This window comes from Falco rusticolus, chromosome 5, assembly GCF_015220075.1.
Source record: "Falco rusticolus isolate bFalRus1 chromosome 5, bFalRus1.pri, whole genome shotgun sequence".
NCBI classification, from domain to species: domain Eukaryota; kingdom Metazoa; phylum Chordata; class Aves; order Falconiformes; family Falconidae; genus Falco; species Falco rusticolus.
The window spans coordinates 54,930,627-54,949,158 of record NC_051191.1 but is presented as its reverse complement, the minus strand read 5'-3'; the positions used below and the strand labels follow the sequence as shown (position 1 = coordinate 54,949,158).

Here is an 18,532-nt window from a genome sequence, read left to right as displayed (position 1 = left end):
GATTAACAGATTGATGGAGGACAGGCCATTTACATGGCAATACTTGTACATTCAGCATAGCTAACTGCCTGAACGAGGTATATTAATGTTGAGTTAAAATCTGCATCACTGACAGTTCTAAATAGTTCCTATCTACCTGGTACATTTTCTGGAGGAAATATAACTCTGTTACTTATTAGGTGATTAACTGAAATTCCAACAGCAAAGCAGTAGGCAGGTGCTTCTGAAGTGTTTCTTGTATGGACATTTCTTGGAAAAGGATGAATTGCTCTTGTACTAAACCTATGATTATTTTTTTTTTTACACTGGTATTTTTTCTTCAGGTGGTGATCCTAAAGGATCTCAAAAACAGTGATGGTAATTTCTCAGAGAAGCAAAAAGTAGAACTGAACAAGGTAACTTACACATAGCAACTGGATGCTGCAGGGTGGGATGGAGCCTATGACTGAAGTCACTGCTTTCTACTGTCAATTCCAACAGCCATATGCTTGTGCATGTTTGTGAGGTGGATGGGTAATGAGTTCCTCTGAGGATATTGCCTGATGAACTTTCTCTTTGTGTGTATGATCTCATCACCAGTTTAGAGTCTGAACTGTATGCCAGTGAAGCTGAGGATGAACGAAGTAACTCATGCTCTGTCATATATGACCTTGCTAAATACATTTTGATAGCTGATGCTAGAAGGCAATGCGCTCTTTTTGCTCATATCATACTAATTCATTAGGAGTGGAATGTTGTAGTTAAATGTTATTATTGAATGCCAAGTGCAGTTCTTTAAATATAAGTAACTCTTTGCTGACTTGTGCATAGACTCTTCCAAAGTGAAAGATTAATTTGGCTGCAGTGCTGCATCTTTTTGAATGAATAGCTTTCCTTTTTACACAACACAGCTATACTGTGAATTCAATAAGCTCTAAAAATACCTCAAAGTAAACTACAATTGTCTATATAAATGGACAAAGTCCATACGCAGCATCATTAAAGTTTTATTACTTGCTCATTTACTGACTGATTCATGACATCCTGTCACTCATAATGGCTGTTCTGGTCAACTGGGAGGTTTGAGTAGAGAGGCAATAGTTGAGACTGTAGTGGGCTCTGGAATTAACTTGCAGTATCCAACAGCAGCCACTTTTATCTCCCTAATCCAGAAGGCTCTGCAATGACAAATGTCTTCAAGTACTTCACTTGATACAATGATCGGTAGCATCCAACCCCCCTTGCTTTCTAAGCTCGCAGAAGTGGGAAGATAGGTGTGGCTGGGTGAGGAGTCCGATATAACAAAACACAGTAACAGCGCTGTTACTGAGGCGTTCTCTATTGCAGCGCTGGGGCAGCACTGTATATGGAGCACACCGTAAGTGCTCCGACAATCTGGCAAACTTTCAGAGGCTATATACCATAAAGTTTTACATATACATGAGATTTCCTGGAACTCATTAACATATGCAAGTGTCTGGTCCCCAAGTGTAGTCGTCTCTCCTGGTGGTCTCTCAGTGGTCTCCGGGGTCTTCTATTGTTGCTGTTCTTTTGTAACTTTCTTTATGGTCCTGCCCATCTCTGTAAAATGAGATTATTCAGTCACCTCCTTATCTCACAACCATCCCACAACCACTCAAGCCTCTTTTGTTAAGGTAAGTATGGCGTTTAAGACATCTTACTTGTTCTTGGGCCTTAACCCTTTCCCACTCAGTGCCTTAGTACACACTGGTTTAAAGGGAACTCACACATTTTATCAGGGCCTGAGATAAAAAGCCATATCACACAAGTATCCTTGACCTGTGTTCCTGTACTGACAATGACTGCTTTTAAAAATAGATGCAATGTTTCTGCTCTAGCTCCTACAGATTGATTATTACAACCTGACCAAGTTCTATGGCACTGTGAAGATAGACACCATGATCTTTGGAGTGATTGAATACTGTGAAAGAGGTTCGCTGCGGGTAAATAATTTTGCAGATCTCCTTCCACCCCCAAATTATCAAATTTCAAAGTAAAAAAAAAATATCCCTATGTCTGTGTTTCTGGCCCTCATGCAGCAGCTATGGACTGATGGTGGTGGCACTTTCTGGCTCTGAGTTTCCTCTCCCTTGATCAGTTGTCTCCAGCCTTTCCCCAGGTGCTGCTGCAGCTGCCATCTGTTTGATGGTTCTCAGCAGCCAGAGGATGAGGTGAGGTGCAAGCAAGGAAAGTACAGGCAGAGCTCTGCCCAGGCAACAGCAACAGCCGGTATTTGTATCGTGTCCCCTATTGGGAGCATATGGGATATAACATTTTATTTTTGAAGCTGTAGCTGTTGTCTCTGCTGATATCCTTGTGGATCCCACAGTGCCCCCAGAGTGTGAAAGGATAGAAAAAATAATATGTTCGATATTATTAAGGGATAAACACTTTGAGGCTGGAATATGGCAATTCCTGTGTTGTAAGGGACTACAATCCTTCATTTTTGTTTATAAAAAGAAGTGGTAAATTGATGCCTCACAAAAGTTGTGGAAAGACTTATGGTTTATTACTATCGATGTTGTTTCAGTGCTAATCATGAAGTAATGGTGGCATCAACTCTTCTGCAGACACACGTTGTCTCTGCTTCTGAGTTCATACAAAGGCTCTCATCAGTAGCGGTGGTTTCTGGAACAAATTCACAGCAAGGCAGCAAAATAACAGCTCTCTATATACTTCCCTTGTAAACAGGCATACTCATGGAGGTTTACTTTTAGCAATGGAAATCATAGTGGCTCGAATAACTGCAAGTGAATGGCACTTCAAGATAAAGGAACAGTCTAGTCGGAATTTATAAGGCCATAAGTAAATTGATAGGAAATGGACTGTGAGCATAAAACACAGAAATTCCTTTCCCTTCCTCTTGCACACCTTGCTCATTTCTGTCTCAGCTGTTTTGTTTTATTAAAGACTCAGTGTTAAGAGCAAATTTACAATTTACCTTTAATTTTCAATTTACCATAAAATCCTCTTTTCTGCAGTCCCCACTTCTCTAGCTCTGTGTAAACCTAAAACATATTTTATATTACCTGTTTTCTTAGTCAAGTCCTGCTTCAGTGCATGTACTTCCTGTAAAAAATGAAGGGCTACCTCTTCCAGTTGCTGGTTGAAAGGCTGTGTGATTTAGGTACTCATGTATCATTATCTACTTTTTTCCTGATGTAGGTTAGAACCGTTCTTTTCTTCTCTTGACAGGATGTTTTAAATGATAAAATCTCCTACCCTGATGGCACCTTCATGGACTGGGAATTTAAAATCTCTGTCATGTATGATATTGCCAAGGTAAGCAGGCTGCTGACAGTGTAATGTTAAGCAACCTGTCCTGTCTTGTAAAACTGAGCTTCTGGAGAAGGGCAGCTCTCAAGATCTTTCCTTGCTAAAGCTGTATGCCCTTCCGCTCTTTCCTCCTCTGGGGACAGGTATATGAGGCAGGAGAAGCCAGCAGTTGTCAAACTGTAGGAGGAAATAGGGGCCAGAGCTGGCTTTGGGCTATTTATAAATAAAGAAATGAAGTATGCCCCAAAGAAATGTGACCCAAAGATCAGAGAGTTACAGTCTGTTGACCAGTGGCTCTGATTAGTAGGGCTTGTGCAGTCACAAGACCTGCAAAACACACTGTCCTGTGGCTGCAGGTAAGGCATACAAAGGAAAACTGTTTTTTCAAGTTATGGAATTATTGTAATCTGTATCCAGAGATGGGATCAACTTTTTCTACACAAACTGTTTATTTTGCATCCTGATTTTCTCACTCACTAGAGTCACCAGAGCTATCAATTTCAGGCAGTTTAAAAGGGAAGAAACCAAGACTGTTTTTCAGTAGTTTTCAACAGATGTTTGCATTTTAGGTCCTTGTGGTAGGAAGAATCAATATGCACAGTAAAGGAAATTTTATTCTACATTAGAGACTTGTATATGTTTAGCTGGTAGTTAAAGAGCCTTTATAATTCACAGGTATAAAAATTCATTACATCTCTGCATGTAATGTAGAGATTTAGCTCTGCCTTTTTGTTAGTGCTCAGCTGCTCTCCTCTTCCTATTGCTAGTCTGCAGCTGGGACAGTCCTCCCATTTCCCTACATGCATCAGTTCAGATTTGGTCTCTGTGATGAATGACTCCACTGTGTCTGTTCTAAACATATTGAAAATCTTGCTTTTTATTAAAGCCCTCTTAATCCAAACTGTCACAGTTTGTTGACCTTGTTAATGATTTTCAAGTTCAGTTAACATTCAGCATTAAGTTTAATTTTAAATAGCATCAGTGGAGTTTCTCTTCCTCCTCATAGCATATAAAAAAAACAGGGTATTTTTTAACCCTTGGCAATTCACCTCCAGATATTTCCTTAGAAAATAAGGACCAGTAGCAGCTCTGTTTATTAGAAGGAGAGAGAAATCCTGGTCCCTCTGAAGGGAGTGGCCAAATGCCCAGGGACTGCACTGAGACCAGGACTTAACAACTAGTCATTCACTGCACTGTTGGTGATGGGGACATGGTGTCTGAGGATGGGTGGCACACCACATCTGTTCTGTGGAATGGCTCCTGACCATTACTAGCCATATTAGTAGAGACGGTTCACAAAATCTTCCTGAAAACTTGTACGCACCTAGGAATATCAGGAAACTTACTGTTATTTGGACGATCTGCCAGCCTCTCCTATTCCTTGATCTGACACTGTGGTGAAGCTTCTGGGACCTAGACATTTCCATGAAGTTCTTGTATCGCTTTTCCCAAACAATAAGTCTCCCAACCTCCAGGCACCCTATTTTTACTCTAATGGCTTCTTGCTTTACATAAGTCACTTCATAGCCCTTCAGCTCCAGTTCCTCTCATCTTAGTATCTGCCCTTTTAAAGTCCAGTCCCAGCTCTTCAGGCTGTTAAAATCCCTATTACCAGCTCCTGCAGTTCCTTTGCCTTCTGTTTGATACACTTCTTCCTCTCCACACCACCACTTCCCTACATGCTGTTTTTACTGTTGCCCAAATAGTTCTTGTACTTTGTGTACTCTTCATCTGGTTGCTGCATCAGTGTTTCTGAACAGAGGCTGGATCCTTTCTGTCCCCTGGTACAGCTAGCTGAGCAGTGCTGTTCCTCGAGTAGCCCCTAGTCCTCTAGAAGAGATGGGGAAGGCAAAAGCAAAGGGGAAGAAGCCCTAAATCTGCCCTATTTACCCTTTTTTTTCCTTTGGTTTTTTTCCTCTTTTTTTTTTTCTCTCTTTTTTTTTTTTTTCTTTCTCTATCTTTGCTATCTCTAGGTCTGATGGCACCACCTGTAGCTACATGGATTTGGCTACATGTGACCAAAGAGCTCTGATGAAAGCTCTGCTAAGAAGGAATTGCAGTAATGAAGCCTTACAGTTATTAGTGCATACACTGTCGTTGCAACGCTATTTATTAAATGAGGCGCTGCTGCAGGATATTGTGCAAGGGATTGTAATATTCTTGCATTGTGTCAATAAAAAAGTTCTCAGAACTAAAGCTTCAGAGTTTCAGCATGGAGGAATGCTTCAAGGATTTAGGACTACTGCACTGAAAGTCATTATTAATTTTTAAAATCACATGGCAGATTCTTAATACGTTCTGTGTTTTCAGGTAGGTGGAAGGAAAGAGACTAATTTTATCAGGTACATCTGTATAACTTCTGCCTCCGGAAACTGTTAACAAGAAAGCCCTGGTATAAGCAAATCAAAATTACCTTTGCCTGCCATTTGATACTGAATCTGATTGGGAATTCTGCTGCAGCAATGGGTATATTTCCTGGCTGATGAAAGCAGGATCTGGAAAAAGGCACAGCTGGAGGAAATAGGACATAAAGCAGGCAAAACATCCTGGATAGTGTCATCAGGGCTGCAGGATAAAAAATGCTTAATCAAAAAATGTGTTCCTTGGATATAGCATGCACAATCTCAGCAAATTTTGGCATGGTCTAGATAGGTCCAGGGTAACCAGTCCAGCAACATTCTCCAGGGATTGCATCTCTTGCAGACTGCTCGTGTCTCAGACATATATCTACTGTGCCAAAACCTCAGCTCATGTCTTAGTGATCTCTTGTAGCATTTGCTGATCCATTCCCAATTACAGATATGCAGTTATTTGGAGAAAACCCAGCCTGTCATACAGTGTATTCAAGTCTGTCTACCAGTTGTCTTACAAGAGGATGAGCTATACATGTAGGAATCTAAGTGGAAGACCATTCAGAGAAGAAACTAAACAGATATGACATACCTGTTCTGGCTTCCACAGAATATAGATTGTGCTTCATATACTGAGCTACAGGGAAAGACAACTATGGGAAGAAAAACAACCAGCAATAGGCTATAAGTAGGTGTCAACTTAAAGTAGTTTAGAAGAGAGAGATGAAACAATAAATAATAGCAAGAGGGTGCAAATTAGCATACCTACTCCCTTCTCCAGTTTACGCCCACTTACTAATGTTCTTTTGCTGCTGTGCCTCAGTGCTGCCCCCTTCTCATGTATTGCACCGTATTCAAGTGTTTTAGACAAATGAGATAAATTCAGAGGTGATGAGTAAAAAGGGGCAAACTACACACCTTTGTATACCTGTGTGTGTAGTGACTCAAGAGTCTGAATTCAGCTTAGGAAATAATAGCTGAAACTGCATTGGCCAGTCCTCATGGTGCCCACTTCTGAGTTGAGCTCATGGATAGCTGATATGTATTGACTAGCACAGGGAGAACTATAATTAGTCAAGTCAGAAGAGATCTTTATGATTGTCTGTTCTGATCCCCTGCCTTACATAAGCCCTAGTGCATCACCTAACACACTCTGCATTGACTCCTTTTTAGTCCTCTGCTTTGCAGAAGAGGGTCTGCTGCAATGTTTCTGAACCAATCTCTGGTGTATGGTAATCTTCAAAGATGAGACAGACATAAAGAGCAATTCCCCTTACACCTATGGTGGCCATTGGATGAAAAAGCAGTTAGAAGCACTTTTTTTTAGCGTGACATTCCAACAAATCTGTACTATATTTATCAAAAGCGTGTTTATTGTAAGTGAAATCAAATTTTCTGTGGAAGGAAATTATTTTTCCTAATTGCTTAATTGTGTTCTAATCTCATAAAAACCCAAGATGCTATTTCAGACTTTACGTTAACTAACAGGAAGGATGGTCTTCCATGACATGATCCTTCTAATGATCCATCTCCTCATTTCTTAACATTGACTGTTACTGTCGTCTTGGAAAGTCTGCTCTGCAAAACAATATTTGTTTCCCTCCATGATGGGGAATTGTGATTTATGGATATACATTGCTGATGAAGACCATTTAATTATTTGGACAGATATTCCACTAATATTTTACATTCTTGTTGAGTCTAAGAACAGCTGCGTGTCTCACACATAGTCTTGCTTTCTTCCTCTTTTATTATCAACCACAGGGGATGTCCTACCTGCACTCAAGCAGAACTGAAGTCCATGGTCGACTCAAATCCACAAACTGTGTAGTAGACAATCGCATGGTAGTGAAGATCACTGATTTTGGCTGTAATTCAATTCTGCCTCCAAGGAAAGGTAAAAACAGTACCCAACTGGGCTCCCCTTCATGGTTTACAACCAAATGGGATTTTCTTACATTCATAGTCTAGTAGGGCCTAGTTACATCTTGTACACAGTACAAAACATACAATATGATTTTGTTTCTTGTAGCAGCCATCATACAAACGATATCTGAAACCCCTGTCTTAAATAACAAAAAGATTTTTTAGCAGGTAGAGAAAGAAATTAGGCAGTGTAGATGAGGAGGAAAGGAAAGGTGAATTTTCATCTTATAGTTTAGAAACAGATTTCATGTGGCTGAGATGCAAGAAACATTTTCAGCATCCAAGGCCTTCATATAAACAGCTCTCTTCAGCAGTAATGCTGAACTTGTGTGAAGGAAAAAAGAAGTACCACAATCTTGTCATTGATCAGATGCACATGTTACCACAATGCTCTGTGATTTAATTTAAATATTAACTCTTGTGACTCTGCTCATCCTTAAAAAATTTGTAATGATATGCAAAGATAACCTTAATGTTTTTCATTCCTTATGTAGGAATTTAGGAATATGTGTTAAATTAGACTGGAATAATTTAACAGCTTTTATTTACATTTTCTATGAGATGTCATATTCATAGGACATTTTTGTAAAATAGAGCACTCCTACTCATCTTTTCCTTCTTACTTGATCTTGAGTGAAAAGATGAGCCCATCTGAATCTGTGTAGTAGAGCTTGGGGTATAATAAACACAGCACTGTGCCGTAACTGCAGCATATGACCTGAGAAGAAACTGTCATTGCAATTGGGTTGAGAGAAAATTTTTACATTCAGATACAAACATGCTCAAGAGTAGCTATTAGAACATAAAAAAAAAGAGTAAGAAAAGAGCACTGAATGTAAATGCTCTATTCATTCTTCATTTTACAAATTTCATAATTAAGTTTATATTATTATTATTACATTGTAATGTATTTCTCTTCTTTGATTGCTTGTAAGTGGCCTCAAAATTTCTGGCTACTAGAATTCTTTCCTTGAAGAAAACTCACTGTTTCACAAGAGATCTACAGATGCATTGTGGCTGGATATTGCAGCCTGATATCATAACACCGTCTTCAGGGTCACTGTGTTCAGGTCACTGTTATGACACATCACCAGCATGTCATAACAAACTGTCGTATCATTCTGGTTTTGAGGCACAATGGTGCACTAGAAATGCAGATTAATAATTTATGTAGAAAGTAAGTCCTTATGAGCAGGTAATATTATGTCAGGCTCAAAAGCACTTGAGAATTATTTCAGTAGATTCATGGTATCAAGGCTGCTGGGAAATATTACAGTCCTCTCATCTGACATCTTGTATAACAAACTCCATGCATCTAGCTCAGCTTTTTTTGTTTTTTTCTTTAATAGCACTGGCATTCCTTGGTCTTCTACAAATGCATAGGCTATTAAGCCCATGAAAGGTAGTTAAATAAAGCAAGTTCAGTGCTGACAACCATAACTTTTCTGGAGGTGGAAAATAGTAGGGTCAGCAAATCCCAGACAGTTGAAAACTACCACATCAGGGTTTATCTAACCTGTATTGATGTCAGCTTCTCAAGAGAAACATTAAAGTAGGAAATAAACAGTACCATTGGGCTCTGGGTTTGATATGGAAAGAGTAAAAGGAGATACCACTATAGCAATGGATGCTCTGAGAAGGTTCACCCTTTTTGAATTACTTCTCTCCCTTTCCCCTTTATTTTGTCCCCTATTGCTCTCTGGATCTTCAGACCTGTGGACAGCTCCCGAGCATCTCCGTCATGCCGATGTATCTCAGAAGGGTGATGTGTACAGCTATGGGATCATTGCTCAAGAAATCATCCTACGCAGGGAGACCTTCTACACTGGACACTGCTGGGACAACAAAGGTAAATCCACAGATTTCTCCTCCATTGCAGCCTTCCAGGTTGGTGTAGCTGTAACTGGCCCATTCTCCACATTTTGTGAAAGGCATTGTCTCTGATAGCTGCTTGAACTGCTGCTTCTTTCACTGTGTGATGAATGAAGAGCTTGTTTGAAGGATCTCAGTTAGTGTCCTTATTTTTTCTGCAAATAAAGTTTGCACTGAGTTTTCTTGTCTTTTCTCCTCCCTCCTCACCTCGGTTACATCATTACAGAAGTTAACATTATACAATGCTGTCCAGACTCACTGTAACATTCAAAGGCCACAAAGTTTTTTCTATTATGAGTTGTGCACATGTAATAAGTCACTCATATTAGGCATTGTAAATCAGCAATGTCAACAAAAATAACAAAAAAGCAGCATGACACAAGAACAGTTGGCATTTTAGAACTGGCAATTAGACTTTATTCAAGCCTGTCAAAATTAACTTTAGTCATTTAACTTCTGTCAGAAAAAAGCATCTCCTCTGTAGTGCACCCATTAAACTCCATTTTGTGCATTTTGTGACATTGTTCGTGAATGACTAACTGCCCAGGTAATCCCAGTTCCCAGAATGCAGGCATTACTATATATTAGAACTGACATAAAAGCATGTGTGGGTTTGGGATTTTTCTAGTGACAGTTACCAACAACAAGTCTAGACATTGCCTTTACCTCTGAATCATTCTGATAGATCTGCCTCACATTTGTTAAAACATCTAGAGCAGCAGCTGGACAGCCTAATAGCTCTTTTCCTGAGTTATATTTGAGAACAACTTCTGGGGCAAGTTCATCATCCTACATTATCTCAAATTTATGTTCATATTTGAGGAAACACAGTATTTCACATCTCAAACTCCTTAATATAAATATAAACCTAAAACATATTAGATGTGCTTCTTCCCCTTCAAGCAAATTCTTTGGACTCCATGCTTAAGATAAGGTAGAGAAAATAAGTCTTTCCTTTTTCTTGGGAAGAGGCAGGCACAATCCTCATGAATGCAAGGATTTAAAAAATATCACAAAAATAGATAAGGGAATGAAAAATGCTTTTCCTTGCCCATTTTGACTTGCAAAACAAATCCATAGCAAACTACACTTTTTTAACTGCGCTGAGCAGTTGCAGTCTTTCTGTGTTATGTTAATGGTTATTAAGTTAGCCTCAGACAGTGTTTCTGGGCTCTTCTGAGGTGTGGTGGCATCCTCACTGCTTTTTGACCCTGGCTGTCACAGTCACGATCTGGTTCCTTGTTTCAACATTGACCTGTTTCTTAACACTGCATTTTGTCATTTTAGAAAGACTGTCCCTTTCAAATAGCATTAGGTTAATCCATCCAACTGAAAAACTTTTTAGCACCTTTTAGCACCTCTAGGTGCTGTTGTTGGAGATGGTCACATATATCAGCACGTTTAGTAAGACAGCAATAAACTTACTGAGCCTGAAGCCTGTTTGGTAAGTCTGGATGCAGTGTAACTTGAACAAAAATCTGCTTTGTGAACTTCAGCTGAAATTTCAAGTTTTCCATTCAGTGAGGAGGGTGGGTTTCTCCCCAGAGCTTTTTCCTTAAAAGCATTAGTAGATGCCTAAGATATATATTGCTGATCTAATGGATTCTGGTATGATTTTTGAATAGGCAATTTGAGTAAATGCGTTCAGCCTAGTTTCAGCAGTTCATCAAATGTCATGTAACAGAAAGGAATGAGTGTTATTATATATTGCTGAAGTGGTTCCTCATTTAAATGTCTGGATTCATTCATTAGCCAAGATGAGGCAGCAAAATGGTGGACCATACTCATGCAAACACTTTTGAATTTTTTTTGTGGCATCATCTAATTTAGGAAGAGAGTAGCTCAAACTCGGGATGACCATTTACAAATATCTAACATAAAAAAAGGGAAAGGGATACCAAATTAGAGTCAATGGTAAAGGGCAAAGAAATGTCCCTTTTGCATGTTAGATTAATTTGTTTTTTAAGTCTCCTGCAGAAAGTCTCTCAATGGCTAGGCTATCAGAATTTAATCTCTGCAATTTATAAGACATGACATTGTTATTTCAGGACAACTGATATAACCGCTTCGCCAGGACTTCACTGGCAGTAGCAAGGACTGTGTTCAGATTTTAAAAGAGTTGCTTAAAAACCCCTGTACTTAGCCTCCATCCACCAACTTAGGAAAATTAAACTCAGCTTCCAGGTACTCAGTGAGACAATTTGCTCAGCCTGCAAATATGTATAATCAACTTAACATAAAATAATGTTGCTACTAATGAGAGAAAAGAAGTCCCACAAAGGCAATGGGCATACAGAACTGGATTTCTAATGTATAGAAGTAACTAGGTCATAGTTCTCTTCACTGACTTTTTTGCAAGACAGCTGTTAGGCCAGCTGGTTGCTCCACTCTTCTGCAGAAACACCTCATTTGCTGCTCATATTGTGAAATCTTGTCATGTACCAATGCTCAGTTCAAGCTGCCTCCTTGTTTCACTGCTTTATGCCACTGGCTAATTGCAGTGTTGCTAACAGTTGCTGTTACTTCCGCTATCAGGTGTATGCACAGTGTGGAAATCCAACACATACCTCTTGTATACATGAGACTTACACAGATTCTTCTGTCTCTTAGCCCACAGAAGTCTTCTTAGGAGTCTCTACACTCCGTAGCATGTGGGGGACTCAAGTCTGCTCTTTCTCTAGTCTGTAATTTCTGTACCACAAAGCTGGAAGCTGCTGCGTCTTTTTAAGGTGATCATGAACACTTGGCATGCTTAGGCATCCCTAGCTGCTCTAGACTTGCACATACCATCACAATTACAAACCCTCCTCATCTCATTATATGCTTCCTTCAGTAAAATTGTGTCCCAAACATAATCAGACATTATTAATAAATGTATTTCATCCTTGTTCACAGATCTCTTTCAGTTTCTCTCCCTCAAAGGTAAAAAATTGCTTGTCTTATTTAACTCCCTCTGGAACTCTTGAGGTCTGGAGGAGAAGGACAAAGACATTTTTGCTTTAGCTTTCACTTACTGTGCTTAAATTGATTTGTGCAAATGCAGCCTGCATTCTGATCTGTTCAGATTCCAAATAACTTTCAAAGAATGGGTTTCATGAATAAGAGGACAAAATGAGTTAACAAATGCAGTGTTTTTAAACAATATACATTAATAGCCTAGTTTTAAGGAAGCTGAACATCTGCAGGATGAACTGCTGTGATAAAAATTGTATGTCTCCACACTTTTGATGAAGTCACAATGGGCTTTTCACATTGTTCTTTACTATAGCTATATACCTCATGCTGAGAGGCACACTAATAATGCCTAACATTCATTTGGGAAGATGCTATAACTGTGTCTACCATGATCAATAAATACTCATGTACATTCCTATTCATTTTGCTTTCAGGGGCATTCAAGCCAGCTTGTTTTGATCTTGTGACATTTAGATATTTAGACATTATTAAATATCACAATTAGACATTGTGATATTTAGAAAAGCTCCAAAGTTGAAATTTGTATCAAAATGAGAGAACTGTCTTCAAGGCTTCTGTTTGTACAGTAACTTGTAGCATCATAGGATGCTATCTGCAAGCAGCATCCTTCTTATGGTTGTTTTTTTTGTTTTGTTTTGGTTTTTTTTTTTTGTTTAAACCTTCCATCTTTTTCCTGTGTTAGAGAAACTTTACAGAGTGGAGAGTGGCAAAGGAGTGAAGCCTTTCCGACCAGACCTGACCTTGGAAACAGTGGGAGAAAGACAGGTGGAAGTAAGCTATTGATTAACTAAGCCATTTTCTGGGTGAAGGGCAGAAGTCCTGGCCAAACTAGAGGTCATGATCATGGGAAGATGAAAGCTATGCACATTTTAAGCCAAATGCCCTAATATCATGGGAAAAAAACAGTATTCTATAGTTGTTGCCAGTGAAATTAAATACAACCTAAGAAAAATTATTTCACTGGAAAGAAATGGACACTTACATGGTGCCACTCTTCTGACCTATTTTAGATATCTTTCAGGTGGGATGAATCACACCTCTTTCCACTGACTATATACCCCTAAGGCTTCTTGCTCCAGTGAAAATGACTGTACTGTAGACGTCCACATATTCAGCAATGAACCCCATTATTTTTGGCTAAATCACCAGTTTTAGAAAATTCCCAAACTCAAGATACTGGAAATATAATTACACAGCATTTAGCTCCATGTCAATAACTGTATCTGCATATCATGTCAATAACTGTATCCAGCTGCAAGACTGGATCCATTTACTTGGCTTTCATTTATGCATTGCAAATTCAAGTTAAGATCATGTTGCTAGTCACCACAGAGTTAAGTTTAAGATGCCTGCAGTGAGTGTCCTAACCATAGATTCAAAACGGTTAGTCACACATTTTAATATGTTGCCAGTCAAGAGTAACCGGAAATTCCTTAATGAACCAGTGCTGTTTAGCACCATTATCCTTCTATGTCCCTTACTCAGGTGGACTTCCCTTAAATTTTTGTTTGAAGGTGTATATGCTAGTGAAGAGCTGCTGGGAGGAAGATCCGGAGAAAAGGCCTGACTTTAAGAAAATCGAGAGTACTCTGGCTAAAATTTTCAGGTGAGCAGCAGGAGTACCATTTTTTAGAAGGTTCCAAACTCCTCCTAAGTATTAAAAAACTCGTATTTTTAAGTGTGTAAGCTGATGTGATTATGATTCAGTCAGTGGAAAAACTGAGTGTTTTCACTTAGATCCTCTTCTGTTCTTTGGTGGCAAAGTAGGCAAGCATGTGTGTATGTATACGTACATGTGTGTGCATGAGAATCTATGCATGTGTTAGCTGCGTGAGGGTAAGACAATCACTATACCTCAGATTGGTACATTGTGAAAGTAGCAAGCTGGATAGTTAGAGATTTAAACGATTCAAGTAATTCACCCCCTGTCTCTAGTTGAGAGTTGGATAGTGACTCATGTCATCCAAGTTTCAGGAAACGAACGCACATAAATGTTTGGAGGATGATTAGAAAGTTTGGATGAGCTGGGTTGTGCCATAAATGAGTTTGGATGGTCGCAAATTAAGCTGACCAGAAGTGCTGTGTTATAACTCACCAGAAATATTAATTACAGAGTTTTGTTGGTATAAAGTTGTGGGATAATAAGGGCCATAGTTGAATAAACCCCGTGGGGTTATACAGGCCTTTCACCTGGACAGTGCTGCATTGTTCCTGCAGAGTTTGGTCTGAATTAATTATTTCAATGTCCAGCCAGTGAGCTTTTAATCAGTTCTCTTGGGAAATTGCTCTCCAATTTTTAAAGCTTTTCTCATCAACAAACCCCAGCAGTACTCACACAATTTTATACTTTACGTGGGCAGAAGGACAACTGCACTAAGCATAACTGAATGTATTGACTGAATAATCCTACTGCAGCTGAATAGAAAGATGTCCTGGTTCAGCTCCTACGCCTCCATTCTACAAAAGCAAAGAGTTTGCCTCTTGCCACATGCAACACAGTGTTTTCCTCATGGAGGCTCTAAGATGGTGCATCCCTGACATAAATATTTGTATACAGTAAGAGTGATTTTAAGGTCCAGTTGGATACAATACTAATCTAACTGTTAGTCAGCCTGGCCCCATCTACTTTCAGACTGATTTGGTGAGTGCAGGTTGGCCAGACAAACAGGGGTTGTGAGTGGCTTGTTACTTACTGTACTTCTGCTTCCAGGAGTTAGTAGGCTGGAGTCTGCAGGATCTTGTGAGTAAAACCAGCCCAGGGGCTGCTAACTCTTCCATTGAATTGTTCCATCTTCTACACAGGCAGCCCCAAATTGTCTTAATTCTTCTGGCTGAAGTCTCCTTTTAAACGTTATATACATTTTTCTACCTACTATCTTAGCTTCCTCTCAGGATTTGAGCTTATCAGTTACTTTTTACAAATGAATGTTCATGGATTACCCAAGGTAACCTGGAGCTGACCTGATGTTAGCAGGGCTAGGTGATTTAAGGGTGCTTTAAGAATTACCATCTCCAAGTGACAGGCATGGATCACAGACTTTCAGTTCGTATACGTAAGCCCTCCAAGCAAGAAATGGAATGATGCACTTGAGGCACTTTGTATTCTAACTACATGGAAGCAGTTTTCCAGCTACACTGGAGAAGTTTTCTGTTGCTCCTTTTTTGTCTCTTTTTGACTTTCAACAATGTGCTTTCATCAACCTTACTTGTCTCCTGAGTATTTCTGTTATTCATAGTAACTACCATGGCCAGACAAATGAAAGCTACATGGATACCCTGATCAGGCGTCTACAGCTGTATTCCCGGAACCTGGAGCACCTGGTGGAGGAAAGGACAGAGCTATACAAGGCAGAGCGAGACAGAGCAGACAGGCTTAATTTCATGTTACTTCCAAGGTAACTGGCCAGGAAGATTTTCACTGGCATTTTATTTACATATATCGTCTGGTTCTTGGAGAGTGGGGTTTGGGATTAACGTTAATCTTCTATTTCCTTCCCCTCTAATCTGATCCTGCTAGGAAGGAAAGAAGAACAATCTGTCCCTGAGGTCTCCACCCTATGGTGGAGTTTCATGTCAAGATGGTACTGGGACCTGTTACTTTCCTCAGCCTCTCTTAATGCACAGGATCCTCCTGTCCAGCACAAACCTCTTTTTTCACTGCCCTCCTGGGAACACACAGATGTACAGTGATCCCACATCACAGAGTTCTGCTCCAGCACCTTGCTATGTAGAAAGAGTGACTCCAGCTGGAGAGCAGGAGTGCAGTCCCACTCCAGGCTGGGATTTAGCAATGCAACAGAGAAACTGAGGTGGTCTGGGCCAGACTGGGCTAGACGGATGCGTCAGGACAGGACAAATATTATTGATATTATAATATTGGTAATATCAGTGATTTTGGTATTGCATACATTTGGAATAGTAAAACTACCCTTGTATGTCACTACTAGTTTCAAGGGTATTTAAGTAGTCAGAGTATTGATTTTATGACTCTTCTTAAAAAAAATCTGTTCAATTCACTTTTGGGGAAAATTTGAAATGAGCTCATTGCGTGCACCATGCAACAAGGAATCCATGTTTCCTTTCTCACACTGTTGTTCCTGCCACTCTATAATAGTTTCATTGTAGATGGAACACAGCATTGTGCAACACCTATAACCTTCTCAGTCTCTCAATTATTCTCCTCAGATACCTCCACTAGGAACAGAGATTTTCCTGGATTTAGAAATGCAAGAAAATTAAGGTCCCTCTGAACAAATATTGACTGTCATGGTATTGAATCTTTGTTCCATGAAATTATCAGACTACAATATCTCATCTGAAATCAGGATGAGGCAACGTAATTATCAGGATGAAATTACTTCTGTGCTAGTGAAACAGAAAAATATGTCTGTTTTTACTTACCATGTAGGTAGAATGTAGGTCTACAGGTCAGAAGATTCAGAATGTCAGTTTTAAATTTGACTCAATATCCCTATTTCTGAACTTAGCCAAGAATCTCAGCTGTCTGTGCCTCAGTTTCCTCATGGCTATTAACACACTTGGATTTTGTAAGGCTGTAGCGCATTAATTAACATTAGTAAGTGCTTTGAGGTCCCTGGCTGAAAGGCATTATGGGCATCTAAAATGCAATTACAGTGGCAGTTTTCAGCAAATTATTGTGTGTTTCTTGCACAGAAAGCAATGATGTGGTTGGGTTGCATGAACAAATACCTCTAATACGAAACATTACTCATCTTTCTTCCTGCCTTCTCTGCTTCCACAGGCCGGTAGTAAAGTCTTTGAAGGAAACTGGCCTGGTAGAACCAGAGCTATTCGAAGAAGTCACTATCTACTTCAGTGATATTGTTGGCTTCACCACACTCTGCAAATACAGCACACCTATGGAGGTGGTAGATATGCTGAATGATATCTACAAGAACTTTGACCACATTCTTGACCATCATGATGTTTACAAGGTGATTTGCTTTTGCTCACTTAACCAGGGGACACAAATAAAATTGAATGTTGTGGTGGATTTGCGAATCTGCCTTCTAAGCAAAGACAAAAGAGAGAAAACCAGGTCAAGCTTACCTCATTTCAATATGCTTTTAGTGTGCCTGCTTATACCAAATTTTCTATACTGGCTGGTCACATATTCATTATCTGGAATGCTGGGTACAGTTATTAACAGTCAAAAAGGTGTTAGCTACTTTCAACTATTAACAGTCAAAAAGGTGTCAGCTACTTTCAACTATTTGATCCTGCTGTCCAGGGAAAAAATGTTTAATCATGAACAACAGGATCTGATAGACTTTCTGCTTTTAACTAAATGTGTAATTTGCTGTGTTTGCAGGTAGTGAGTTCTAGTTTTATTTCCACAGGTGGAGACCATTGGTGATGCTTACATGGTGGTCAGTGGTTTACCAAAGAGGAATGGCAACCGGCATGCAGTAGACATCTCCATGATGGCTCTGGACATCCTCAGCTTCATGGGATCTTTTGAGCTTAGACATTTGCCGGGCCTGCCTGTTTGGATCCGCATTGGAATTCACTCTGGTACACAGTAGTGCTAGACCAGCAGTAACAATGTTGCCTTGTTTCTCAGCAGAACAGACATCCATAGAAGGTCTGGTAGCACATCACACCTAACTGCTCTCCTCATGAGGAATTAGGTTGAAAACAATGTATCTGGTGGAAGAGCAACAGAAGTAAATAAGCCACTGGTTTGTTCCCCTATAAGTGAAATAGCCCGTTCATTCTTAAGTCAGTAGCTAGGAAGAGCAATTGCCATTGTTCATGGTATGATTAAGCCACTTGTATGAAATAGGCCTTCATAGATCACTTTTCCCTGACCAAAGCAGAGATCAGCCATGGCCAGCTATGTTTGTCTAGCCAAAAAATGCAGGCCTGCATTTTATGCTTTTGGAGGCAAAAGTTCTGTCAAGCTTATGTAGGAATAAATGTTTCAATTTATCCATAAAAATACTTTTTATCAAGGGGGAACTGCAAAGAGCTCAACAATCCCAAGCACTTTGGGAAATTTTATCTTTATATTTCCTCTTGTTTCAACAAAACAACTGAACACTAGCTACCAAGGGAGGAACACACCAGTGAAAGTAACCGAGGCACTGGGGAACTGCTTGAGGCACCAC

At 39.7% G+C, this 18,532-nt stretch overlaps 1 protein-coding gene across 1 annotated transcript in view; it reads left to right on the top strand.

Moving 5' to 3' along the window:
• GUCY2C (guanylate cyclase 2C) overlaps positions 1-18,532 on the top strand; it is a 48,225-nt gene that overhangs the window by 25,293 nt on the left and 4,400 nt on the right. Inside the window, exons 14-23 of the mRNA XM_037390390.1 lie at positions 324-395; positions 1,839-1,943; positions 3,196-3,282; positions 7,392-7,524; positions 9,265-9,402; positions 13,084-13,172; positions 13,916-14,007; positions 15,638-15,796; positions 17,164-17,356; positions 17,762-17,936. Coding sequence (XP_037246287.1) covers positions 324-395; positions 1,839-1,943; positions 3,196-3,282; positions 7,392-7,524; positions 9,265-9,402; positions 13,084-13,172; positions 13,916-14,007; positions 15,638-15,796; positions 17,164-17,356; positions 17,762-17,936 — 1,243 coding nt within the window. The remainder of the gene's footprint in view (positions 1-323; positions 396-1,838; positions 1,944-3,195; positions 3,283-7,391; positions 7,525-9,264; positions 9,403-13,083; positions 13,173-13,915; positions 14,008-15,637; positions 15,797-17,163; positions 17,357-17,761; positions 17,937-18,532) is intronic.